At 42.9% G+C, this 14552-nt stretch overlaps 1 protein-coding gene across 1 annotated transcript; it reads left to right on the forward strand.

Annotated features, from left to right (window-relative positions):
• The first annotated feature begins 2792 nt into the window (after positions 1–2792).
• LOC136958504 (5-beta-cholestane-3-alpha,7-alpha-diol 12-alpha-hydroxylase-like) lies at positions 2793–4598 on the forward strand. The gene has a single exon (XM_067252464.1). The coding sequence runs from the start codon at positions 2793–2795 to the stop codon at positions 4326–4328; it is 1536 nt and encodes a 511-aa protein (XP_067108565.1). The 3' UTR covers positions 4329–4598.
• Positions 4599–14552: the final 9954 nt, after the last annotated feature.

Raw genomic sequence — 14552 nt, forward strand, 5'->3', positions numbered from 1 at the left:
CAGCCTCGTTCCTGCCCTGTGCCTCGGTCCTGCCCTGTACCCCAGCCTCGGTCCTGCCCTGTGCCCCGGCCACCGCCTCCTCTGCCCGAGGACTGCTGGCCACCTCCTCATCCGCCCGAGGACTGCTGGCCACCTCCTCCTCCGCCCGAGGACTGCTGGCCGCGTCCTCCTCCGCCCGAGGACTGCTGGCCGCGTCCTCCTCCGCCCGAGGACTCCTGGCCGCGTCCTCCTCCACCCGAGGACTCCTGGCCGCGTCCTCCTCCGCCCGAGGACTCCTGGCCGCGTCCTCCTCCGCCCGAGGACTCCTGGCCGCGTCCTCCTCCGCCCGAGGACTCCTGGCCGCATCCTCCTCCGCCCGAGGACTCCTGGCCGCAGCCTGCCACCGTGCCCGCGCTCCCATGCGCCCCCGTGCCCGCGCTCCCATGCGCCCCCGTGCCCGCGCTCCCATGCGCCCCCTCGTCCGCTCTCCCAGGCGCCCCCTCGTCCGCGCCCCCTCGTCCGCGCCTCCTCGTCCACGCCCCCTCGTCCGCGCTCCCAGGCGCCCCGTCGTCCGCGCTCCCAGGTGCCTCCTGTCCCCTGTGCCCGTCCTGCCCCCGGGTGGTTCCCTGGACCTACTCCGGCCGCCGGCCTTCTGCCCTGCCTCCGGACCTGCCCCGACCCTCCAGGCCGGCCCCCGGACCTGCGCCAGCCCTCTGCCCTGCCTCCGGGTCGACCCCCGGACCTGCCCCGATCCTCTGGCCTGCTCCAGCCTTGTGGTGACGTCCCTTGAGGGGGGTACTGTCACGGCCACAGCCGTGCCCCCCCCCCGGTTTCAGTTTTTTGTCCTGCCCTAGTGTTTCCCTGTCATTGTCTTCACCTGTCTCGTTAGCGTCATTGTGTCCACCTGTGTGTCGTTTGGTTCGTCTATTTCGGTTCCTGTTTTGTGTCCAGTCTTTGTCTTGTCCTTACTACTACTTGTCCCTGTGAGTACCCTATCTGTTCCCCGTTTTGAGAATTAAACCCCCTTTGTTCTACCATGCCTCGCATCTCTCGTGCATTCGGGTCCTACCCCTCCTCACACCCTGACAATTTGTGTGTCATCTGCATAACAGTGGAACGAGAACTGTGAGATCTAAAACATGTAAATAAAGAAAAACAAGCATTCATACCGAAAAATCTTAGTGATGACAGTGAAGTGTACAATGATGTTTACGTTGCTGTCATTTTGTGGTCTTGTGTCGATATTTGCTAATGGTTTCAAAGTCTGACCTGTACAGGATACATGGACTATTTTTAGTACAGCTCATTCTTATTCTGCTTGGTCTGAAGTCCATGAACACCTACACAGCAACTCGTAATAAGTTAATAAGTCAACATGTTTTTTACCCATCCAGATCCTGTTTTTTGGGAGGAATTCCTACTAACACTGATCTCAGAAGGATGAAAAATAGTCTAAAGGTATTACACATAATATTTGAAGATAAAATGACGAAATTTCCCGACTAATTCAAAGAACCTTGAGGTTAGGGTTCAGTAAAAGGAGTAATTTCATGTCAACTCCCTGAGCTCATACGTTGACCCCCTTCCCTACAGGAAGCCACAGTGTTCTCAGCTGTGTTACCCCACCAGTTGTATGTTTAACCTATAAAATTGAACTATGCTTTATCTGCTACTGTCAGATCTGCTTGACAAACACAGCACATCATTCTTAAGACTGCTTAATTACCTTAGTTATGTTTTGTAGGGCTGTTCTGGCAGATACAAGCCCCTTTGTCACTGGTCACAGGGACATTTGCACCAAAGGGACTGTAATGTTAGATGACAATCACACCTTCTAGCACAAACCACTAGAGGTGGTCTCAACAGTTGAAGAGGAAGGTGTACTGAGGATGACTGAAATTATAATTAAAAGGTGTGTTCATATGAATATAATTCTAAACAGCTTTTAATATCATGTTTGATATGTTTTTGTTTCTTATTTTATGTATTACATTTGAAAAATACTTTTAGTATTGTAAAACGTATATTCACAGGGTTTACAGAGTTTCTGCATGCAGAAGTCCAAAATGGGTGTATGGCGAAGCTATACTAATCACTTCGAGTTATGTTTACTATACGAGCTCCGGTGCGTTAGGCGGCAAGTTTTATTGTGATTACTTTATTTAATGATTGCTCGGAAGGTATGTTTTGTATTGATTTATTTCATTATTATTATTATGTAACGGTGGATATAAGTACATATCCATTGTAGAAATTAACGGCTGATTAGTGAATAAGCTTACTTTACGGTTGTTTCCCAGATGCATACGATTCTCATCTACGTCAGAGATTCATGTCCTTGACCGTTTAGCGCTCGAGGTTACGGGTAATAGTATGCACATTTCGAAATTGGAGTCATATAATGAGTCACACTCCCTGTCGTCAATTTGCGGAAATGCACAAGCTCCCCCGCTTAACAGTTTCTACGACATCTCTGTAACAAATGAATAACCCTTATCTACTATTGTCATTAAAGAAATAAGTTTTAGAAATAAAACACAAACAGAAAGGTAATGTTTTAAATAGCTAAAGTTGTTGGCTGGACACAGTTAAAATAGCTGTAATAGAACATCATTTAGCTGCACAATTTAGTTGTTGGATTTCGTTGAATTGTGTTACATTTAAAACTTGAGCAAGGACACTTTTGGGTTCAATAAAGTGCAGTGTCCTTCGAATACAAAATGACGAAAGCCAGGGGGAGGAGCCTGGTGTTTATCTGTTGCGTTATAAGCTTTGAGTCCAGATGTGCTCGATAGGTTCAAGAGGAAAGTATCATGGGGTTTTTGCTGCCACTCCTGCTTGCTCTGGTAGCGTCAGTCCTAGGAGGGCTCTATCTCCTGGGATCATTCCGTCGAAGGCGCCCTGGAGAACCCCCCTTAGATAAGGGACCTATCCCTTGGCTTGGCCATGTCCTGGAGTTTCGCAGGGACACTGCAAAGTTCCTGGAGAGAATGAAAGTAAAACATGGCGATATTTTCACAGTGCAGCTGGGTGGATTTTACTTCACATTCCTCATGGATCCCCGCTCCTTTGGTAATATTGTAAAAGAGGCCCGCACAAAGCTGGATTTCAACAAGTTCGCAAAGCAGCTGGTAGAGAAGGTTTTTGGGTACTATTCCATGGAACAGGATCACAAGTTTCTGCAGTTGACAAGCAACAAGCACCTGATGGGGGACGGTCTGGTGGTTATGACCCAAGCCATGATGCATAACCTGCAGAACCTGATGTTGTACGAAGTGGGCAAATCTGAGGACCAAAAGACCTGGATAGAGGCTGGACTTTTCATGTACAGTTACAACATAGTATTTAGGGCTGGCTACCTTGCCCTGTTCGGTAATGAGACACCCAAAGCCTCAGGGAGCTTAACGAAAGCCAAGGAAGCTGACAGAAGACAATCTGAAGAGCTCTTTCAGGAGTTTCGTAAGTATGACCAACTGTTCCCCAAGTTGGCCTATGGGGTGTTGCCGCCCAGTGAGAAGAGGGAGGCAGAGCGCCTGAAGAGGCTGTTCTGGGACATGCTGTCAGTGCAGAAAGTGAAGACCAAGGACAATATAAGTGGATGGGTGCGTGATCAACAGCAGGTGAGGGAAGAAAATGGGATGCAGGAGTTCATGCAGGACAGGTACATGTTCTTGTTGCTGTGGGCGTCTCAGGGAAACACTGGGCCATCCGCCTTTTGGCTGCTCCTCTACCTCATGAAGCACCCCAAAGCCATGAAGGCCATCCAGGCAGAAGTGGAGGAGGTACTGAAGGAGTCCGGGCAGGAGGTGAAGCAAGGCGGCCCACTCATCGACTTAACCAGAGACATGCTAATGAAGACTCCCATCATGGACAGCGCTGTAGAGGAGTCTCTGCGTCTAACTGCTGCCCCCGTCCTCACGAGGGCCGTGCTCCAGGATTTGACCCTTACGATGGCAGACGGACAGAAGTTCCATATCAGGGAAGGCGATAGGGTATCCCTCTTCCCTTACACTGCTGTTCAAATGGATCCAGAAGTCCACCCTGACCCACACACATTTAAGTACGACCGCTTTCTCACATCAGATGGGAGTAAAAAGACCGATTTCTACAAGGGCGGAAAGAAGCTGAAGTTTTACAACATGCCATGGGGAGCTGGGGTCAGCATATGTCCAGGTCGCTTCTTTGCCACAAATGAGTTAAAACAATTTGTTTTTCTCATGCTCATCTACTTTGAATTTGAGCTTAAGAATCCAGATGAGGAAATGCCTAAGATTGATACCAAACGCTGGGGCTTTGGGTCCATGCAACCAACCAAAGATATTCAATTTAACTACAGGCTCAGGTTCTAGAATGTGCTTGCCAAAGCTATTAATGTAACTTTTAAATATTGTAGCTTTTAATATGAATGCTAACATTGTGTTAACCTACGAGAATGCATATAATTAACATGAATGCTTCTACTTTTTCTAACCTCTAATCACATTTACATTTAGACATTTAGCAGATGCTCTTAACCAGAGCAACTTACAGTAAGTACAGGGACATTCCCTTGAGGTAGGGTGAAGTGCCTTGCCCAGGGACACAACGTCATTTATTTTTAATAAACATGCTTCCCTTTATTATGTTTTCCTTTTTTCATTACTGCTTAGTTGATATAATGTAATATTTGGATTTGTATAAATTTAGGCTGTTTCAGTATCACTTTTTCTTTCTTAACTGAACTGAATATATATATATAAATAGAGAGAGAGAGAGAGAGAGAGAGAGAGAGAGAGAGAGAGAGAGAGAGAGAGAGAGAGAGAGTGAGTGAGTGAGTGAGTGAGTGAGTGAGTCATTTGGGAATCAACAGAACCAAAACAGCTACCAAATGTAAATACCTAGTCTAGAAAGCAAGACTGGAAAGAATAATGAAAGTTCCAAAAATTCACGCATGGCCCAGATGTGTCAGTTTAATTATATAATTGGGTTACCAGGAAGACAGGAAGACAAACTTAGCCAAGCTTGTGAAGGTTTCTAAGAAAAAAAACTGAAAATGCCAAGCGCCATTAAACTCTGTGGGAAGAATTTCACCTGATAGTAATTTTCTCTTGTTTTTCACAAGATTTCATGATAACTGAAAAGTATTCAAAGTACCAAGCCTGCTCCAGGACGTGGTTAACTTGTTTCTGAATTTACACTGAGTCCTTAGTGGTTCTGAGTCATTTGTTTCCACCTTTATTTACATTACATTTACATGTATTCATTTAGCAGACATTATCCAAAGAGACTTCCAAGAGAGAGCTTTACAAAAGGGCATAGGTCAATGATCACAAAAAACGAGATAGCCCCAAAAACATTGTGGGTAGCCAAAACATGAAGCATACATTGTGGAAAGAAAATAAGTGCCAATGGGAAGAAACATAAGAGCATGTAGTTAAACAAGTTACAATTAAACAACATGAACCTCAAAAGTGCAAGAGTGTACCTGTAGGAAAGCAAGTGTACCTGTAGGAAAGCATTCATATCATTTTGTTCTTTGGAAATGAACACAATGGTAATCTGACTTGTGTGGCCTGCATCAAAAAAACAATGTGGAGGTTGGTCTTGCCATCTGAACTCCCACGAACACACATTGTTAAGTCACAAGGTTGTGGGGGGATCAGAACATCTTCAGGGTGAATGAATGAGCTGTAACAGAAACCATCCTGGATGAAATAAACAAATAGTGGAATCCCAGTCATGGAGCGACCAAGAAGAAGAACAATGGGTCTATTGGCATGAGGCTGGACTCCTGAGTATCCTGCCTGTACTTGGTGGTGAGGGGTTTTGAAGAAAAATGACCCATTGTCTTGCTTATCCTGCTTCTGAGCCTGTGCAGCTAAACCAAGTCTCTGGAAGCCATCCCAGGATGCCCTACAGTGGAGAATAGTTCAACCTATGCTACCCATGGAGAGGTAGGTTCGTATTTTTCCTGTGTGCTTTATCTGGTCTGTAATACTATAGTTGCTTCAGAGATTAAGCAAAGTGTTTGTGACATTTAAATATAGCTCACATTTGGTTTTGAAACTGTCTGTCAGTCGTTTCCTTGGTATCATGGTTTTGACTCTGTGAAGCAATATTCTATGGAGTTATTGAGTAGTTGTTCCAAAACTGCATGTCCTAACCATGGTCCTAACCAGTGTGGGGGTAACGCGTTACAATAATCAGATTATATTTGTCTGTAACGCGGAAATGTAACGCATTACTGTTGATAACTTCAGTAATCGCATTACAGTTAGGCCTACTTATCAAAACAAATCATGCGTTAGTTGTAGAAAAAAACAACAAATCAAACCTCCCATTACAGTACGTGTGTTTGCGTAACATTTGACTTAACCCCAGAGTTCAAGAGGCGAAACAAGAATTGCAGAGTCGCTTAGGACGTCTTTTGAGGGATGGAGGTATGCACATTACTAACTACTTATTATATGGCAACGACAGTATATACAGACATATAATAAGTAAGTTCTGATTGGCTAATGGGTAGTCATGCCAGCCGCGTATTGACCTCCTCGCCCATAGACATATATACGTGTATATGTCTATGTCCTTGCCGGTCTGATACGGATTTTTATTGCCCTCTGACGTCATCTTCAAAATGAGCGATATCGAGGAGTCAGAGTTTTACTATCCAGATGATAATGAAGACAGCAACAGCGACAGTTTTATAGCAGTTTTATTTTTAGACATTTTGCTTACTGCTAGTACTGTAGCCTTGTTATGCCTGATAAGCTTTAAGGTTGATGTTCACAACTCTTTTGTCAGTTTTGTGGTATTAAAAAGTATAAAAGAGAGATCTTGTTTTGAGACATTTTGCTTACTGCTAGTGATGTAGCCTTGTTATGCTTGACAACTTTTAGGTTGATGTTCACAACTTTTTTGTCAGTTTTGTGGTATTAAAAAGCATAAAAGAGAGATCTTGTGTATGTCCTCACTATAATAAGAATTTGAGTTGAATTGGGCATGTATATAGGGGGTCAGATGGCTGAGTGGTTAGGGAGTCGAGCTATTAATCAGAAGGTTGTTGGTTCGATTCCTGTCCGTGCCAAATGAAGTTGTGTCTTTGGGCAAGGCACTTCACCCTACTTGCCTCGGGGAGAATATCCCTGTACATACTGTAAGTCGCTCTGGATAAGAGCGTCTGCTAAATGACTTAATGTAAATGTATATGGTACATATATTGTTATTTGGCAAGTGCATCTCATGTGATGTTAAAGAGTAATCCAAAAGTAATGTAACTAGTTACTTTCAGCAGTGAGTAATCTAGTAAAGTAAAGCATTACTTAAAAACTAACTAGTAATGTGTAATCTATTACTTTTTTGAGTAACTACCCCAACACTGGTCCTAACTTAACACACATTTTAACACCATGCCCATTGTACTGTAGTTATACAGTTCAAAGCTTCTTACCCTGCCTTATTATTCAAAATTCAATCGTTTCAATCTTTTTTACAGTTTTTTACAATCACTTTGACACAAATTTCAGAACCTTGATGTCCTTTTTCAAAACTCTAGATAAAAAACTTGAAACAGTCATTACTTGTAACACAGACTGTCACATGTTCAAAGCATTGCCTTGTATGTTCATATCTTTAAAGACACCTAGCGCATGCAGAATCATTAGTTCAAATAACAAATTTATCATGAAATACCATAGGAACATTCACTTAGATCATCCACACACAAGATACCCATAGTTTCACCATGTAGTTGTTTGTACAATCATTAAATATAGTACTACAAAATATGTGATACATGTTTCATAAGATACTTTATCACCATAAATGGACTAAGAGAGAATACTATAGACAGTGGAATCATTGAGCAAAATCAGAAATGTCTTGATGAAATACAATCAAATTACAACATTTCTTTGTTTTTTTGTATCAAAGCAAACATAATGAGCTACAAAAGAAAACTATGCTACAGTACGTAAAACATGTACTGCAATGTTCCTCACCTGGCTAAAAAACAAACAAACAAAGCAAAACAAAGGATTGATTACTCTCCTACATTTCCATCAACCCTGTCTTGTGAATTTGGCCACAAGTTTTCATCCACATCGCTAAAGATGATTTCATTTGACAACATCTCTGAAAGAATCTCGGCATAAATTAGTGGCAAAGTGATTATAAAAAACTGTAAGAATGAGTGCATGGGTGTCTACTAACTGAAATGAAGAAAACCCTTAAAAATGTCCATTAGTACCAGCAGGGGGCTACCAGAACCACAGCTCACAGTATGGACATTTTATTCTGTCTAGATCAGTGATGTTAATGACTGCTTTTATTGGAGTCAATCTGTTTCCTGTAAATAATATACCACGCAACTATAATCAAATACACTTTAACCATCTGAACTGATTATGGGTCACGCCACACTACACTAACCACAGGATCGTGATAAGGTGACAGAAGTTGCAAGTAGCCATAATGAAGATCATTTACAGTACACCATGCCAGCCATTGTTGCATAAGATAACACCAAGAAAGAAGGAGGAGTTGCTGGCATTATGATGGAAAGCCTGCAGTCTAGATGCCAGTAGCTCAAGTTCACTGAGCTGGTGTTTCTGCCCTTGCACTGCACTACTAAACTGAGGAGGAGGAGGAGCGTCGGCAAGCCCATCTCTACTGGTTCTGATGACCCTGAGTAGGTCTCATGCTCCTTGGGGCTTGCCCAGATCAACCCACGACATGGTCAGCTATGACAAGATAATGTCAAAAGATGAAGGACTGCAGGCTCTTGGCAGAAAGGCTTTGTTGTCTGTAGCTGTTTTTTTTTTGGAGGGGCAACTGTAGAGGCTAGTGTTGTCCTGATCAGGAGTTCAGAAGCCATTCATGGAGGCGGGTGATGGGAGCAGGCAGGAGACTAAAAGAGCATGTACGTTTTTGCACAGCGGCTGCCTGACTGTGATATTATGTACGAGCCACTTTTTCAAAATCATATGTTATCCTGAAGCAACATGATTAAAAATCTTATCTACACAGACGTAAACTGTCTGTAATATTTGTCCAAGTAACGTCTATATTTCTGGATGTCCAGTGGAAAACATAATTCTCGTTACGGTTAGGCATGTACTGTAGCTCATTGTAGGTCAAGGTTAGGGTTAGTTGAATAAATGCTTGGTCATGCGGGGATCAATGCCTGTAACCGGCCTCAAAGGTTGTGAAATGTACAGTATCTCCTTATGAGTTTCACAAGATTGACGGGAAGACTTAATTAATGGCAATATATCAACCTTGAGGAAGATGTCCAGTCGAATAAGATGATTGCACTTACATATAAATGAACTTGCTGCCTCTTGTTCACTGTAAACTGATCTGACTGGTGCTTTCTTCTGAGTTGAAATGGAAGAATTGGATGCTTCTCTGGCATTTTTCATGCATTTTTACGTTTCTTTGATATGGGCCAGAAGGACTATGCCAAGCCGACAAGTCTCAGGACTTGCCAAAGCAAATGTGGGCAAGAAATGAAGTGATGAATGTTTTCATACATTTTTCATACTGAACTTGCGAAGGAGAATCCACCTTGAAAACTATTTGGGGATCAAATCCCTGCTTTTGTTGTCATCATGTAACCTTGAGATATTTTACAGTGAGCAGGATGCTTCATTGGCCTGAAAGACACAGTCTGCTGACACTACATTACATTTAAACTAAAACCCACAACAGGCTCAGCATATGCTTTTCATTACATATCCACAAGTGCCATGAGCTTACATACAACATGAATGGAACATACAGTATATTCATTCTCATGATTTGTCAACCTTGTAGGAAATGTTAGTCCTCAAATTCCATCTCCTGCCATGGTTCTTTGTGGAGATGGTTGGGATGAAAAGATCCATTTGAAAGTCTCAAGTGTCTTAGGGTGTTTATAAGATCTGGGGACAGTACAACCAAACCTCCTGTTAAGATAGACAGCAGGCCCAGATTATTAGAGGGGGGACTGATTTATTTCTCACTGGACTGTGGAAATGTGCTCTGCTTCTTTTTTGTAGGCTTCTTTTGTTTAAACTAATTGTATAAAGTCACAGCAGCCTACCTACTATGTGAGAGCAAGGGCATCGTTTGTAGGGTTTAACCTCTCACCAGTCATGCTGAATTTCTTCAGAGTTGTCTCTAGAGCAAATGTAAATATTATTTCAATTAAATGATAGACTGGATGTGTACCATGTGTCCAGTAACATCTACATCTGAAAGACAATGTAAGCCTGTGTCTGTTAACCTAGCTGTTAGCAGATTATGGATCATATCAGGTCCAACATCCAAGCACACAGCAACTGCTGGATTCCTTGTTGACTGCAGTAGCAGACATACAAGCTCAGCCGATGGAAGTTATTTTTCTGGGGGTTTATGTTGGCATCCACCTCAAGGCTCTTCAGCCCAGTCGCTTCAGTGGAGTGGAGCCTCAGTCAAACTGGCACCGGACTCTCTCTCCCAGGGGGTAGGATAGGGCCTGGTTGAAAAACGGGAGAAAAGTGAACAAATGCGAGAGGACTGCCGCCACTCTCAGGCAGCCTCTGGGACACCCCCCCGCTCCGCCTGGGAAAAGCAGTTGGGTGGTGAGAGGGGAGGCGAGGGGTTGTGCACAGAAGTTGCATGCTTTTTTTACATGGTGTCTTCAGTCACTCTTTTGTCCGGGAGGGAGGGGTGGGTTGGAGGGGTGGGTTGGGGGGTTGTGTTGAAATCACATGGCCAAGCTCGATCCGTTACGTAAATGCAAACCTCCCTGGCACCCAGTCGGCTGCCATCAACTTAGTTATGCAGATAACTCTTAGGATGACATTGGCAAGGGCTGAGGAGAATGGCTGAGATGTTCCCTTCTCCATGGGGCTCCACAGCATCATCTGAACTTGACTGTAAACAACTGTCATTGACCCTCTGGAAGGTGACACTGAGGCTAATGAGCATTCGAGCCCTGAGCAGTCCAGATCCATCATCATCATCAGTTTTGATCTTCGTAAGAGGGGCTCTCCAAGCCAGTATGCAGTACGATACATTTTAAACACAGTGTTGTTTTGCACAGCTGACGGTAATGCAGATCCTTTCCCTTCAGGTGCTTTATCAAGTCTTTGCCACACTGCGGATCTAGTATAAAAGTTGACATAATGTGTCATGTAGGTACGATTTTGATACTTATAGATCAGCACCAGGAAATCGAGAGGGAGTCCTTGCCTTGGGTGATCGGTATCCTTTGAGTGGCAGCAAGACTTTGGAGCAGAGACATGTGATCCCACTTTGAAGAGACACGTGATGGTTTGACTGTGTAGCACCCCTCCTGAGGATAGCACATGGCCGCCAAGCTGAACCCCAAATGCTCTCGTTGTTCCAGCAGCATCCCCTCTCCTCCTTGCCCGTCTTCCCCAGCAGGGCTTCATGCAAAGCCGCTTCTCCTCAGAGGGAGAGTGGGGTGTTTGGAGGCGAGGCCTGGGGTGGGGCATGAGGGGGGGAAGGGGGGGGCGGGGGAAGGAGGGGGAAGATCCTGCAGGCTCAGCTGGCTTGGTTTCAGACACAGAACCCACTCAGCCTCATCCCTCACACAGCCTGAGGATCTTAGCACAACACCAATATGATCTCCCTCTCTCTCACACACGCACACACACACAGTTCCATTTCCTTAAAGCTCTCTTCCCTTCAGACGTCCACACAGCATTCAAATACAACCGTAAGCTGCACTATGGCAGTGCATACTGAATCTTTTTCATGGGTGAACATAGTGCAAAAGCCATAACTATCTTCCATTACATCTACCTCAGAGCCTTTCTGTGTGTCTCTACACTAAAATTGCTTTGTAAAGGACGAAAGTCAATTCCCAGATTACAGATGATAAAAATGACAAATCTGCAGCTGGCACAACTTAATTTCTCAATCAATGAGATAAATAGGACATATACCTGCTTTGTATGAAGGCATATTTAATTTAATTATGATTCTTGGCATCAGAGAGGTATATTCAGAGGGATACTGTTTGTCATATAGTAATAATATGACAATTGTGAAACAGACCAGATACATTGTAATACAAGCCAGATAGCATTGACTGAAGAATTCCTTTTCAATTAGAAGCAGTAGGGTCCTAGCATTGGGCCTCCTATCACTGTTTATTCTAAGTCATCTTTGTCTAGAAAAATATGTGCAAAGGTTCATACTGTATGGTATATATAAGTATTATGTTTATATGTGTATACATGGCTATATATTTTTGTGAGTAACAGATATTGAGGTGAATAGGCTATATATATCAATGGTATTTTTGTCAAGATTACATATGTGTGCTACTGCGTTCCAAAGCCTGACAAAAAGAACACAGCATAAACATATACAGTATAAAGAACGGAGTTTAAACATATACAGTATAAAGAATTGAGTTTAAACATATACAGTATAAAGTTGGAAAAGGCGTGGAAAGGAGCCTAGAGATACCTGTCTGCTTGTCCAATCTCTGGCCACATGCCTAGATGGGATGTCTAAATATTATGACACTTAATATGACTAAGTATACCTGTTGGATACATTCAAGCGGATCTGCTCTGAGGCAATGTGTTTTATCTCTGCAGGCAACTTATGTCCCCAAAACCTCCAGTCTCTCTGTCCCCCATTCATATTTGTGAGGTCATCATCTGTTACCATGAGTAAGCTACCTGTCAACTATTCTGGTGGAGTGTGTTTGTGTGTGTGTTTGTGTAAGAGAGTGAGAGTGAGAAATGGGGAGGAGAGAGTGTATACAGTGTGTGTTAAATTAGCTTGAGAGTCATGAACAGCATGTCTATTTAAGTGTAAACTGCATACTTATGTCTCACACACCAACATTTTAGTGTATTGTAACTTGAAACTTCATGCATTCTTTTAAATCCTAGTACTTTTGAGGTAATCACGGGGAGGCATTGAGCAACACCAGTGTTCAAGAGAAATAACAGGCTACATAATCTACTGTGTTACTTATGAGTGTTGAGCAAAGGGGGTGGGAAGAGGTTGGGGGGGCGCGTGTTGCCACTAACAAGCTCCCTCAGCTGGGTGTTCATTTCAATCTGCAGTCAGATGTCCTCAAGTATGACCTCTTGGATGAGGGTCACTTGCCAGTGGAGGATTCTTTTTATTTTTTCGGCTTCTCTTTTTTTATACTTCCTACTTGGGCAGAAGGCTGGCGTAATAGAAACCAGACACAAGTCAGAATGTGAGGCATTCACAGGAGGGAGACCTCAGTTCCTCTGCGAGTGTGGAAATAGGATAAACCCAGCAACGGCTTTGCTCAGCCTGATAGGATGTTGATTTTCTTACTATGATGCAAGACTGAAGTAGTCAACAACTGAAGGACAAAGCATCAGGATGGATCTTCCATGCCCTACAGGAGAAGTTGCATGGGTTGTCTAGAGACAGCAGAGGAAATGTGATCAAAATTCAGGATGGCCAGTGCGTGTGTCAGTTGTCCAGGTGGGTTCTGTCAGTTTTATCTTGACACAACATGCTACTTCTAATTCTGTTGAACTATTCAACAGAATTAGTTCACTAGAAATTGTGCTTGAATGATTGTGGGTAATTTGTTAAACCACAGAAGATCATTCAGCTTATGACAGGTTTAATCTCTGTGACTGAGTTCATGTGAATTTAGCATGATGTAAAATCGATAACGGGGAAAACATTTCTATTTGCCAGAACTCAAAAATATTTTTGTCAAATACACGATTCAAAATTAAGACTAATTTACATTCACCTCCATTGGTCATCTGTTATTCATAAAAAGACAGAATTTAAAACTAAATGTATTTTATATTGTTACAATATTTTGAGTGTACATGTACTTTCATTGTGCGATCATTTTTAATAGTCCAAACAATACTGTGATTAACAGCTTTTAAACAGTATTTTTGGGGAGATTAAAGTTCAGTGGTTAGTGCATTTTACTGTTTTCAGGTTCAAATTCCCCATTGTGCTGTACTTTGCTTTGGATAAAAGTGTCTGATAAACTGATCCGTTATGATTTTTTTTCAAGTATTTAGTAAAATGAAACAGCACAGATGTCAGATTCTAATACAAAATGTATCTTCACAAAATTCTTTGTTAAAACTAAATCTGTTTATTTTTTATCAGTATTAATTTAAACATTTGTATTATCAGAGAATACAAATGTTTAAAATGTCTGACATTGGATTTGGCATTTTGTGCAAGGACATTGTTATTGCTTTATTGCATAACTTTAATTACTTTTAAACATCCTGCAAGCACGCAATACATATGCAATTGCACACCCACTTATACAAAGTCCCTTTAGTATTCAATAAATGGTTTCACACAGTACATGTAGGTAAAGGAATAAAGGACTGACAGCTTAAAACATTATCACCTCATAAACGGTCAAACACAACAGGTTTTCGTTGCCAACCCCTCCTGTTGTGTCTTCCTCAGGCAGATACAATATGAGTTATCCACACAGGATGCCATCTGTGCCCATGTGTCAGAAACCCTCCCCAGTGTGAGTGGTGCAGGGTCTGGAGGGGAGGCCCAGTGGCGGACATAACAAGCTTCTCCTGTTCACTCAGATGGCAGGGGAGATG

Source organism: Osmerus mordax, chromosome 16, assembly GCF_038355195.1.
Source record: "Osmerus mordax isolate fOsmMor3 chromosome 16, fOsmMor3.pri, whole genome shotgun sequence".
Taxonomy (NCBI): Eukaryota; Metazoa; Chordata; class Actinopteri; order Osmeriformes; family Osmeridae; genus Osmerus; species Osmerus mordax.